At 37.9% G+C, this 12,587-nt stretch overlaps 1 protein-coding gene across 3 annotated transcripts in view; it reads right to left on the reverse strand.

Moving 5' to 3' along the window:
- Positions 1-12,587, reverse strand: part of fech (ferrochelatase) — a 57,023-nt gene that overhangs the window by 13,915 nt on the left and 30,521 nt on the right. For all 3 annotated transcript variants that reach the window (XM_069923980.1, XM_069923981.1, XM_069923979.1), the window contains 3 exons: positions 6,075-6,209; positions 956-1,062; positions 144-242 (listed from right to left, as the gene is read on the reverse strand). In XM_069923980.1, the coding sequence (XP_069780081.1) occupies positions 144-242; positions 956-1,062; positions 6,075-6,209 (341 nt within the window). The remainder of the gene's footprint in view (positions 1-143; positions 243-955; positions 1,063-6,074; positions 6,210-12,587) is intronic.

The following is a 12,587-nucleotide window of genomic DNA, read 5'->3' on the forward strand; positions in this document are numbered from 1 at the left end:
AGTACACCTGATATATATTTTATTGATTGTCACAGGAAGTGATTATAATATTAGGTCTTTATCTGAACAGGTTGGGCTCATCAAATATCCATAATGTTGTCTTTCCAGTAATTTTTCATGCAAGATTGGTTTAAGCCACTTACAGACATAGGTAATGAATGAGCAGAGAACAAAATAACTACATCAGCCTTTTTGTCTGGTGGAAACCGATCAAGTTCTTGCTGTATATGATCTGCAAAACACTGGAAGACAAATCAAAACTTGTGTCACTTAATAATTGCAATGAACATCACCAGAAAGATGTACCCAAGAAAACTGATCTGTTTGCTCTAAACAAGCATTAAAAAGATTATTTGCTATCCAAAGATATTAAATGCCAGTAATCACATTAGAAAATATTAGTGATCATAAGATCATTATCCAGACCAAATTAAGACAGGAAAATTCCTCAAATGACTTCACTAGATTATAGCTTTTTTTAAAATTTAGAAATACAGAACAGTATCTGGTCCTTCTAACCCATGAGTTCACATTGCCCAAATACACCATGTGACCATAGAATGGGAGATGAAACTGAAACACCCAGAGAAAACCACACAGACACAGGGAGAGTGCGCAAAGCCCTTAGAGGACACTGTGGGACCAGGTCGTTGGTGCTGTAATAGCAGTATGCTAACTGTGCTTCCCAGATTGCATGCATATTGTAAAAGCAGACCCTCTCATGTTTCAGTTGTTTAAATTTCTGAATCTGGACATCCATCAACAGAACTAACATGAGGTTCGAGCCTTTGTATTTAAAACTCCCCACATAAATTCACATTTCCTGTTTCTTTGATGCCTGAGTAGGTATATCGCAATATCACATGACTCATCGGTTTTCCCTCAAATGCAAACTATAAACAAACTGATGACAGGAAAATATCTTGGAAATTTTTTGACCCACTGTTATCCTTACCCGAATTAACAAGGGATGTGTTGGCCATCTGTCTATAGTACTCCATTTCATCTTCGGCACAATGTTCTTGCTATCATAATATCGATAAATTGCATTTAAACTACTCCCTAAAAAGAAAGTCATATGGTTATATAGTATGGAATCAGGCCCTTCAGCCTCACTCATCCATTTTAGCTAATTTTCCTGCAATTGGCTCATAGTCCTCACGACTGGTCTGCATTAGATTATTCAAATGTATATGAAATAGTATTGTTTCAATAATTTTAACTTGATAACTGGGACACAACAACGAGAAGGGAGATGCAGGATACGATACTATCATTCTCTAGGCACGTACAGTGCAAAGAATTATCAACTGGTAGGCTGGAATGCAAGAATATGGAGTATACTATCTTGTTTCAGGAAGGGGAAGAAAAGGTGAAAGCGGAGGGGCAGTGGAATGGCAATCAGGAGAAACATAGAAGTTGTTGAGGGACCAGGGACATTCTGAACTTCTGTAGTCTTGTCAGAAAGTAGAAGCACTTATGTGCTTTCTTGACAGTCTCATCATCATGCTTTTCCCGGGTCAGGTCATTGGAGATATTTATTCCCAAGAACTTGAAAAACTGCTACTCTTTCAACTTCAGCACTATTCATCTAGACAGGGATGTGGATTCCGTCCCCTCTCTTGAAGTATAGGATTATCTCCTTAGACTTATTAACTGAAGAGCACGGTTATCTTGGTACCATGCATACTGGACATTCAATCTCTTTCCAGTATTTTAATTTATCGTTTTTTTTTACCATTATAAATGAAAAACTTTCAAAAGGCAAAGTGCAACTCAGAAGAACATTTGAAAACACCTCATTGAGAGACAATTGGCCAAACTCAATCTCTTTATCCAGTCTATTTCTACCGATGTCAAATAGAACTTCACCTAAACAATGGACACAATAGCTGCCATGGGAAGTATTAGTTGGCCACTTAATCAGGGATGGGCATAGAGGGTTATTGGATCACCATGAATGACAGGTCAAGCTCCTTAACCTGGGAATGTGGACTAATGCAACTTCATGCAAGATATTTAACTTGCACTCTGGCATCTTATTGCAATTAAGAGTCATAATTTATTGAAATTCAATGCTAATACAAGAACTATACTCCAAAAAGAGCAAATTGAATGAAAATTTTAGAACTTGCATAAAGTCAAAACATGAAATCTGCAAATAAGTGAGGGATTGAGATATTCTAGTGAATGATGACAAAAAGTTAGTAGACAGTTCCAGCAATTAGTTAAGGAGGAAAATTGCATCTTGCCCTTCATTGTGAAGGAGATGGGAATTCAAACACAGGGAAGTATTGTTACAATTACACAGGGTGTTGGTGAGGCTGACCTATAATATTGTGCTCAATAGAGGACCTCTAAGCTTAAAAAGGGAGAAAGACATTGGAGATAATCCAAAAACAATTCACCAGACTAATTCCTGTGCTGAGAGAGTTGCCCCATCAAGAAAGGCTAGACATCCTGGCTCAGTATTCCTTGCATTTTGTAAGAATGCGGGGTGAACTAATTAAATGAAGAAAGGAACTTGCCAGAGTAGATGCTTTCAATAGTGGGAGAGTCAAAAACAGACAGACATAATTACAAGAGGACAGCGTAACAGAGTATATAGATATGTTTTTGGGAGATAAATTGGGAAAGGTTTGTTAGAGTAGGTCACATGCAAACACTTTAAAACAGATCTTATTTGAAATACTGGAGCTCTGCTAGGCATAGTGGCTTCTCACACCTTTTTGCAAGACCTTTGAAGAGTGTTCAATAGGCGTCACTAATGGATTCTTGTTTACCCAAAAGCAAAAGATGAAACAGAATGCTGGCTCTGCTATTGTCTGCAGGAGACTTGCTGTTGTAAGAGGGTCCTGTGGTTTTGCAAGCAGAGAGAATCAAACAGGCTTTCTCTCCATCTCAGTGTGTGTGTATGAGAGTGAGAGAGAGAGAGAGAGAGAGAGAGAGAGAGAGAGAGAGAGAGAGAGAGAGAGAGAGGAGAGAGAGGAGAGAGAGAGAGAGAGAGACACACACACACACAGCACTTGACAGTGCTACAACCAGCAAGAAGTTGCAGGGACTGGAACAGAATAAGCAGACAAGCTTTTTGAAGACAGCCTGGTCGAAGCCCTTGTGGTTCATGGAAGAGGAGAGGACTGGCTGTCTAAGGTTTCATTTGGAATAAGGGAAACAGAAAGGAACTCTGCGGTGACCTGAAAGAAAGAGGTTATCATCTGGAGAACACTGATGCGGCAAGTTTGTCAGCAATACACTGAGGGAACTGATGGAGGTACCTCAGATGTGGATGTCCTAGAACAACACATCTCTCCCTGAAAACCAACAAAGAACATTCCTGAGCGGTAACCATTTACCTTTCGAGCACCAAAGCCTGGTGAACTTTGTACATGTTAAATTCTGTGCACAGTATAAGAATTGCCTGCAACCAGTGAACTTGGAGGATTGAGAAGTGAGATTGGACTGTGAACCAAAGAACTTTTCTGAACTTACACACACATTACATACATGTGCACTTAGAATTAGAAGGAATGGGGGGGGGGGGTTAAGTTAATAATAGATAAGTTAAAGTTTGATTCTGTTTTCATGTTTAAAGATAATTAAAAGCAACTTTTGTTTAAATAACCATTTGTCTTGGTGAATATCTATTGCTGCTGGGTTTATGGGTCATCTGGGCTCGTAACACTTTATGGGGGCTCATCCATTCAATTTGAAAATTTGAATTTTTGTGATTTATTAGTTAATTTGTTTTTTCCCAAGCTACTTTAAAGCTTGTGTGTGGAAAAACAGCAGCAATGGATGTTGATAAATTTTTGTCACAACCATCACCTACAGAGCTGAAGAGCAAGAGATGGTTATTTCTAAGGCATTAAAACTGACTGTAGTTAAGCATTGGATGAGGAAAATACAAATACAGAGGATTATAGTGAAATATTATATAAATGAGGGAAAACTTATTAAAATTTTTCCAGAGGATAGATTTGTTGAGTTGCAATTGGAATTGGAGAAATTGAGGGTGGAAGAAGAAAGAGAAAAATGGAGGATGTTGTAGGATGAGAAACAGAGACAATATGAGGCAAAGGTAGCTGAAAACAGAGGGAGGATGATGAAACACAAAGAAAATATGACTTGGAAAAGATTGAAAGGGACAGATGGTTTCAATTAGAGAAGTTAAAAATTGAGATGGAGGGAGGTAAGAGAATTGAGCAATTGAGCCTGTAACTCCTAGGGGGAGGTTTTTGGCTAGTAAAGAGGTAAATCTAGTTCCTCCTTTTGATGAAGGAGATGTAAAGGTTGCTGAGAGCTCAAGATGGCCAAAATAAAAATGGCCTCTTGTGCTCCAAAGTGTATTGAAGGGTAAAGCACAAATTGTATACTCTAGCTTGACTGCAGACCAAGTGGGAAATTATGATAGTGTTAGACAAACAGTATTGAAAGCTTATGAGTTGCTTCCAGAAGCATATAGAACAAAATTTAGGAGTTTGGTGAAAACATGAAATCAATCTTATATGGATTTTGCTCTGAAGAAATCTGTATAGTTTGACCGTTGGTGCACCTCAAAAGGAATAAATAATGATTTTGACAGATTGAGAGAATTGATGTTAATTGAGGAAATAAAAATGTGTGTTCCAAATGAGATTAAATTATACCTAGATGAGTGAGACGAGGGGATGTGGCAACAAACAGCTAGATTAGTGGACAAATTTGCTCTGATTCACAAAAATACATCTCAGAATAGTAGGCATTTTCAGAAAGTTAATGTGGAACAGATTAATAAACCTGTTCAGAGGATTAATATGGAGCAGACGAGTAAACCTGAAATTAAGTCTGGAGAGAATGTTAAGAGAAAAGATGAAGGTAAGGTGGGAAAGGACAGAACTTCTGGATTTGTATGTCATTTTTGTAAGAAACCTGGTCATGATATTGCAAATTGTTTAGTATTGAGAAAGAGACGAGCAAAGGAGGTTTTACCAGAAGCATGTATTCAAACAGTTGAACTTAAGCAGAGCAGATGTTCCAAACCTGATAAGGGTGTCATGGATGTTTTCAAACCTTTTGTGTCAAAGGGCTTTGTTTCAGTAAAAGTGGGAGAATCACAAGTTCCAGTTAAAATTCTTAGAGATACTGGTACTGCACAGTCATTGTTGGTACAAGGGATTTTATCTCTGGATCAAAGGACTGACACAGAGGAGACAACTTTGATCAAAGGTGTTGGAGGTGAGGTAGAGTCAACATCTCTTCACAATATTGTGTTAAATTCAGAATTAGTTAAAGGACCTGTTGAAGTTGGAGTAATTTCAAAGTTACCCATTCAGGGTGTCTCATTTTTATTAGGGACTGATTTGGCAGAGGATAAAGTTGGGTCAGTTTTGAGATTAACAAATTTAAAACTGAGCTGCACAGAAAGCTTTTCTCGGAGGATAGTGAACCTTTGGATCTCTCTGCTTCAGAGGGAGGTGGAGGTCAGATCATTAGATTTAGACAGAGCTAGATAGAAAGATTCATAAACACATACACACATATAAAGGACAGAGATAACTATTTGTTTGGAATTGATGTCCATAGAGAACTGGCAAAAGAAAAAGGATTGGGACCAATATTGCTCTGACCAAATTGAATAGCAGGACAGGTTTGAATGACCTGTTGGCCTACTCACAATATTATTTTCTTCTGTCTTGTGAAAAATGGGCTCAAATTAGAAGTAACATTCGTTCATTTTTGCAACTCTGCTCTAATCCAAGCTTTTAAAAAAAGAACAAAGTAAATTTCAGAGCTGAAAATAGGTTAACACTCAAACATTCAAGGGATTCCAGCTTCTTTTCAAATCTACAATAATTAATACTGATCATAAACTCGAAGCAGCAGTATATTAAGGACAAGCTGAACAATGAATTTTGACAGTTATCAGGCAAACCCTTGCTTCATATCTTCTTTTCTGCCATTATTAGGGAATCGGCAAGCAAAAAAAAACCAAACTAAATAAAAACCAATAAATATTAAATTCAGAAATGAGCCTAACACTGAAATAGAGAGTTTTCTTACATCCATTTTCAATATACAGATTCATAAAGTGTTACCTGTGGTAGAACAGCTATATTGAGGATACTGAGTAAATGCCACTGCTCGTTCAATCCCATCCTTCTCCATCTCTTCCACTGCCTTTTCTGTTAATGGATGAACATATCGGAAGCCAATGTAGAATTTATGTGGTGCTAAAAGAAAAATATAAAAATCCATTGAAAAATTTTTGAAATGTTGGTATTTTCATCTAATGAAGTTGGCAGTGAAATAACTGAGGTAAAATTCAAAAAGTACTTTGTTGTAAATTTTAAGTCAACTGGACCAGCCAATTAAAACTGAGTTACAAGTCCTCTCCAGGTCAGCAGCTGTGGATTCAGCAGTGTGACTCACCCCTTGACACTCCACGGCCTTTGCACCATTTGCAAAGGGTGTCAAGAAAATTGTGATGTTGGAGGAGTGGAGTTAATATTGCTCTGTTGTTTAAGAAAGGCTCGAAGAATAATCCAGGAAATGATAAGCTAGCAAGCAAGTAGTGTGCAAATTTCTGACAATGGCGTGAAGCAAGGCTGCGTCCTCGCACCAACCCTCTTTACTATCTTCTTCAGCATGATGCTGAAACAAGCCATGAAAGACCTCAACAATGAAGACGCTGTTTACATCCGGTACCGCACGGATGGCAGTCTCTTCAATCTGAGGCGCCTCCAAGCTCACACCAAGACACAAGAGCAACTTGTCCGTGAACTACTCTTTGCAGATGATGCCGCTTTAGTTGCCCATTCAGAGCCAGCTCTCCAGCGCTTGACGTCCTGTTTTGCGGAAACTGCCAAAATGTTTGGCCTGGAAGTCAGCCTGAAGAAAACTGAGGTCCTCCATCAGCCAGCTCCCCACCATGACCACCAGCCCCCCAACATCTCCATCGGGCACACAGAGCTCAAAACGGTCAACCGTTTACCTACCTCGGCTGCACCATTTCATCGGATGCAAGGATCGACAAAGAGATAGACAACAGACTCGCCAAGGCAAATAGCGCCTTTGGAAGACTACACAAAAGAGTCTGGAGAAACAACCACCTGAAGAAACACACAAAGATCAGCGTGTACAGAGCCGTTGTCATACCCACGCTCCTGTTCGGCTCCGAATCATGGGTCCTCTACCGGCATCACCTACGGCTCCTAGAACGCTTCCATCAGCACTGTCTCCGCTACATCCTCAACATTCATTGGAATGACTTCATCACCAACATCGAAGTACTCGAGCTGGCAGAGTCCGCAAGCATCAAATCTATGCTGCTGAAGACCCAACTGCGCTGGGTGGGCCACGTCTCCAGAATGGAGGACCATCGCCTTCCCAAGATCGTGTTCTATGGCGAGCTCTCCACTGGCCACCGAGACAGAGGTGCACCAAAGAAGAGGTACAAAGACTGCTTAAAGAAATCTCTTGGTGCCTGCCACATTGACCACCACCAGTGGGCTGATATCGCCTCCAACCGTGCATCTTGGCGCCTCACAGTTCGGCAGGCAGCAACCTCCTTTGAAGAAGACCACAGAGCCCACCTCACTGACAAAAGCCAAAGGAGGAAAAACCCAACACACCAATTTTCCCTTGCAACAGCTGCAACCGTGCCTGTCTGTCCCGCATCAGACTTGTCAGTCACCAACGAGCCTGCAGCAGACGTGGACATACCCCTCCATAAATCTTCATCCGCAAAGCCAAGCCAAAGAAGAAAGAATTCTCAGAGACCAGGAATACAAGTAGTTGGATAAACTGGGACTGATTAGAAATAGTCCACATGGCTTTGTGCATGGTAGGTCACACCTAACCAATCTTGTAGAATTTTTTTGAGGAAGTTACCAGGAAAGTAGACGAAGGAAAGGCTGTGGATGTTGTCTACATGGACTTTAGTAAGGCCTCTGATAACATTCTGCATGAAAGATTGGTCAAGAAAGTTCAGTTACCCAGTATTCAGGATGAGGTAGTAAAGTGTATTAATTATTGGCTTTGCAGAAAAACCAGAGAGTGGGAGTAGATGATTGCTTCTGTGACTGGAGGCCTGTGATTAGTAGTGTGCTTCAGTGATCAGTGTTGGGTATATTGTTGTATGGCATCGACATCAATGATCTGGATGAAAATAAGAATAAATTGGATCGGTAAATTTGCTAATGACTCCAAGATTTGGGGTGTAGTGGACAGTTAAGCAGGAAATAGACCAGCTTGGAAAATGAGCTACAAAATGACAAATGAAATTTAATGTGGACAAGTAGGGAGGTGTTTCACGTGGTAATGAATCCAGGGTAGGACTTACAGTAAATGGTAAGGAATTTAGAAGTATAGGTACATAATTGCTTGAATGTGGGGCCACATATAGATAGGGAAGATATTTGGCATTTTGGCCTTTGTAAATTAAAGTATTGAGTACAGGATCTGGGCTGTTATGTTGAAGTTGTAGAAGACATTAGTGAGGACAAATTTGGAGCATTGTATGTAATTTGCTGACAGGAAAAATATCAATGAGATTGAAAGAGTGCAGAGAAAATTTACAAGGATGTTGTCAGGACTAAAGGAAAGGTTAAATTGGTTAGGACTTCATTCCTTGACGCATCAAAGAGAGGAGTTTTTTTTTGAAACTTTATTTATTAATTTTAACATATGAAGAAAGTAAGTAATTCACGTACAGAAAAAATACAAAATAAAGTAATACAAGTACAAAGTAACATAGTTAATACAATACCAATCTCGGCATCTCCCCCTAACAACTAAAAACGAAGACTAAAAAAAAACTATTTTTAAACCCTAAACCCCCCCTCCCCACCCCCACGATAAAGAGTGAAGAATTAATACTATTAGTATAATAAAAAAAATAAAAAATATATATCTTAGAAAAAAGATCGATATATATAAAAAAACAAAAAATATTAATTAAGTATTAATTATTAATCTAAAAAAATTATTATATAAGAATATATATGAAAAAACAAAAACAAAAAGAACTTAAACAAAAAAAAAACAACTAATAAAGAGGGGAGATTTGACAGGGGTTCACAAAATTATAAGGGATCCAAAAGCTTGGGTAAATGCAAGCAGGCTTTTTCCACTTAAATTGGCTGAGACAAAATATAGAGGACATGGCATAAGAGTGAAAGGTGAAATGTTTCAGGGAAACATTAGGGCGGGGAGGGGTTTCACGTAGAGATGTAATCTTGTGGAACTCTCTGCCATAGAACAATTAATTAGATATGCTCAAAAGGGAGTTAATTCTGGTCCTTTTAGCTAAAGGGATCAAAGGATACAGTGAGAAAGCAACAATGGGGTACTGAGGCCATGATCATGATCAGCCATGATCGTACTGAATGGTGTTGCCAGGTTTGAAGGGATGAATGGGTTTTTCCTGCACCTATGTTTTATGATTCTACCAGAAACAGCCAAAATATCCAGATCTCAAATGCGAATAAACTTAAAATCTTTCACTACCTCTTATCTCCAGAATTCTGTGAGCTTCTAAAGTTACAAACTTCTCTACATCCCAGAAATCACTCATTGGCTGTTTCTGTCCTGTTATTGGCGAGGACCTTGCCTTACTCTCTGCATTGCTCATTCCCTCCATGAATCACACTGCTTTTTAAAATATTTTCTCCATTTTCTAAAAAAAAACTCACTGTTAAACTTGCATGAATTGTTTATAAAGACAAATGTTCTCAAGCAGACATTTTCCACCCATTCAAATAATGCATTTTCTGTCATGAGAACTTATAAACAAGACAGTTCTTTTGAATCCAAAAAGTGCGATGAGTCTCTTAGGATTAAAATTAATATATCAGCAGTGAATAATTGATATATTTTGTTTAATTTGCACAGCAGTTCATAAAACAAATTGTTCCATGAATTTTTGAGAGCAAAGAAATTGCAGAAATCCATTAGGCTTCAGTTCCTCTTATCTATTCAGTTCAGGAGTTCACCCATGGGCTCAGTTGACTCTTGCTCCATATTATCCCCGAAATACAGTGTCTAAATCAAGGAGGGGTTTAAGGGTGTGCCTTTTTCCATTCTCAGAATTTTAAGAAAACATTTTAGAGTCTTGGACAATCAAACAAGGCAGAGCTAGAAGAATACAAAATCCACAGGGCAAAATCTACTGGAGATAGTCACTAACTCTAGGGCAACATCCAAAGCAACATTTATGCCCCACACTACGGCAGGCTACTTTCAAAAATATATACACTAGATTCCAAAAAGGTATGCAAAATATCAAAAGGCTCCCAGGGAAAATCTGAGCTATTTAATTATTTTTTTAAGCTTAACATTAGTACAATCAGAAACATATAAATAATATTAAATACTTGAGAATCTCTTGATTTTTAAATAAATAACTGATAGAAGTATTCTAAGCTCATTTCATTGCATATTTTTGTAACTCAAATCATGAAACATTTATCTGCTGAAATAGACATTCAATTGACAACCAATTGTCTTTTGGGTTGTTCAAGTGGGCAGAAAACCCACCAACATTTAATGAGATTATTCCTATACAAATTACACTCAGGTAAAAAGGCTGTGAAATTATTTTCTCATATTACTTTCTTCACAGTTCCAACATTATATTTCTTTATAAGTATATTTTAAAAACAATTAAGATAAACCTTTCACAATTCCAAATAACAAATATTTTTTCTTTTTTTTATACAATGAAGAAAAGGGAATAAACATTAAAATACAATATCACATATGTATATATATCAAGATAAAACTTCAAACAGTATAAACTCAGTTCCCCTTCCACTGCACTAGATGAAGACTGAAAAGACATCAAAATTTAAATATGTGTGAATGAGTGTGCATGCGAGTGAGCGTGCATGCTCCAAAGTGTATTGAAGGGAAAAGCACAAATTGCACTCTCTAGCTTGACTGCACAGCAAGTGGCACATTATGATATTGTTAAACAAGCTGTATTGTATCAGTTGGTTCCAGAAGCATATGGATAAAAATTTAGGAGTTTGATAAAAACATGGAATCAATCTTATATGGATTTTGCTCAGTCTTTATCTAGTGCAGTGGAAGGGGAACTGAGTTTATACTGTTTGAAATCCCATTGCTCTGAAGAAATATTTATGGTTTGTCCATTGGTGCACCTTAAAGGAATAATGATTCTGACAGATTGAGAAAATTAAAAGGTGTGTCCCAAAGGAAATTAAATTATACCTGGATGAGAGACGTGGGGACATACAGCTAGATTAGCAGATGAATTTGCTCTGATTCATAAAAATACATCTCAGAATAGTAGGCATTTTCAGAAAGTTAATGTGGAACAGATTAATAAACCTGTTCAGAGGATTGATATGGAGCAGGATAATAAGCCTGAAATTAAGTCTGGAGAGAGTGTTGGAAATTACATAAATTCTGGATTTTAAGTCATTTTTATAAGAAACCTGGTCATGTTATTGCAAATTGTCTAGTATTGAAAAACAAAAGAGAAAAGGAGGTTTTACCAGGAGCATGTATTCAAACAGTTGAATTTGGGCAGAGCATTTGTTGCAAACCTGATAAGGGTATCATGGAGGTTTTCAAATCTTTTATTTCAGAGGGCTTTGTTTCCGTAAAGGAGGGAGAATCACAGTTCCAGTTAAAATTCTTAGAGATACTGGTACTGCACAGTCATTGTTGGTACAAGGGATTTTATCTCTGGATCAAAGGACTGACACAGAGGAGACAACTTTGATTAAAGGTTTTAGAGGTGACGTAGAGTCAACATCTCTTCACAATATTGTGCTAAATTCAGAATTAGTTAAAGGACCTGTTGAGGTTGGAGTAATTTCAAATGAGGTGGAAGAGAATTGTGAGATATATTCTGCGTGTGCAGTAACAAGGTCAGTGTCTAAGAAATTATTGAGAGATGAAGAAGATCCAGTTGACAGAGATGTGTCCAGTGCTTCTGAAATGGTTTTGAAAGACCGTGGTAATTCTGAGAGCAAGGATTTCTCCTTGTCAAGGAAAGAGTTAATTCGGCAACAAAGAACAGAAACAACTCTTGTTGACTTAACAGACAAAGCAGTAACTGAACAGGAGATTAAAGAAATGACTTGGAGGGTGAATTGTTGAAAACTTATTATGAGAATAAAGGTAGTGGAGAACAATCTCAGAGGTGTTAGCTGTTGACAGTGTTGAGGAAGTAATGGATCATAAGATTATGGAAACAGAATCTTGTGAGGGTAACCTTAAAGAAACCATGGTTCCTGTGAGCCTGTTTAACTCAGAAATTTTAGAACATTTGGAGGAAAAGTTAAGTCATCTTAAGTCACAAGAACAGATGCAGTTGAAGGAATTAATTTTAAAATACACAAATCTGTTTCCTGACATTCCAAAAAGGACATCAGTGATTCATCATGATGTGGATGTTGGAGAGGCAAATCCCATTAAACAATACCCATACAGAATAAACATTCAGAAAAGTAAAATCATAGATCAGGAGGTGGAATACATGTTGAGAAATGATATTATTACACCTTCAAACTCAGATTGGAGTTCTCCTTGTATTCTGGTACCAAAACCAGATAGAACTGTTAGGTTTTGTACAGATT

Source organism: Narcine bancroftii, chromosome 3 (assembly GCF_036971445.1).
Source record: "Narcine bancroftii isolate sNarBan1 chromosome 3, sNarBan1.hap1, whole genome shotgun sequence".
Taxonomy (NCBI): Eukaryota; Metazoa; Chordata; class Chondrichthyes; order Torpediniformes; family Narcinidae; genus Narcine; species Narcine bancroftii.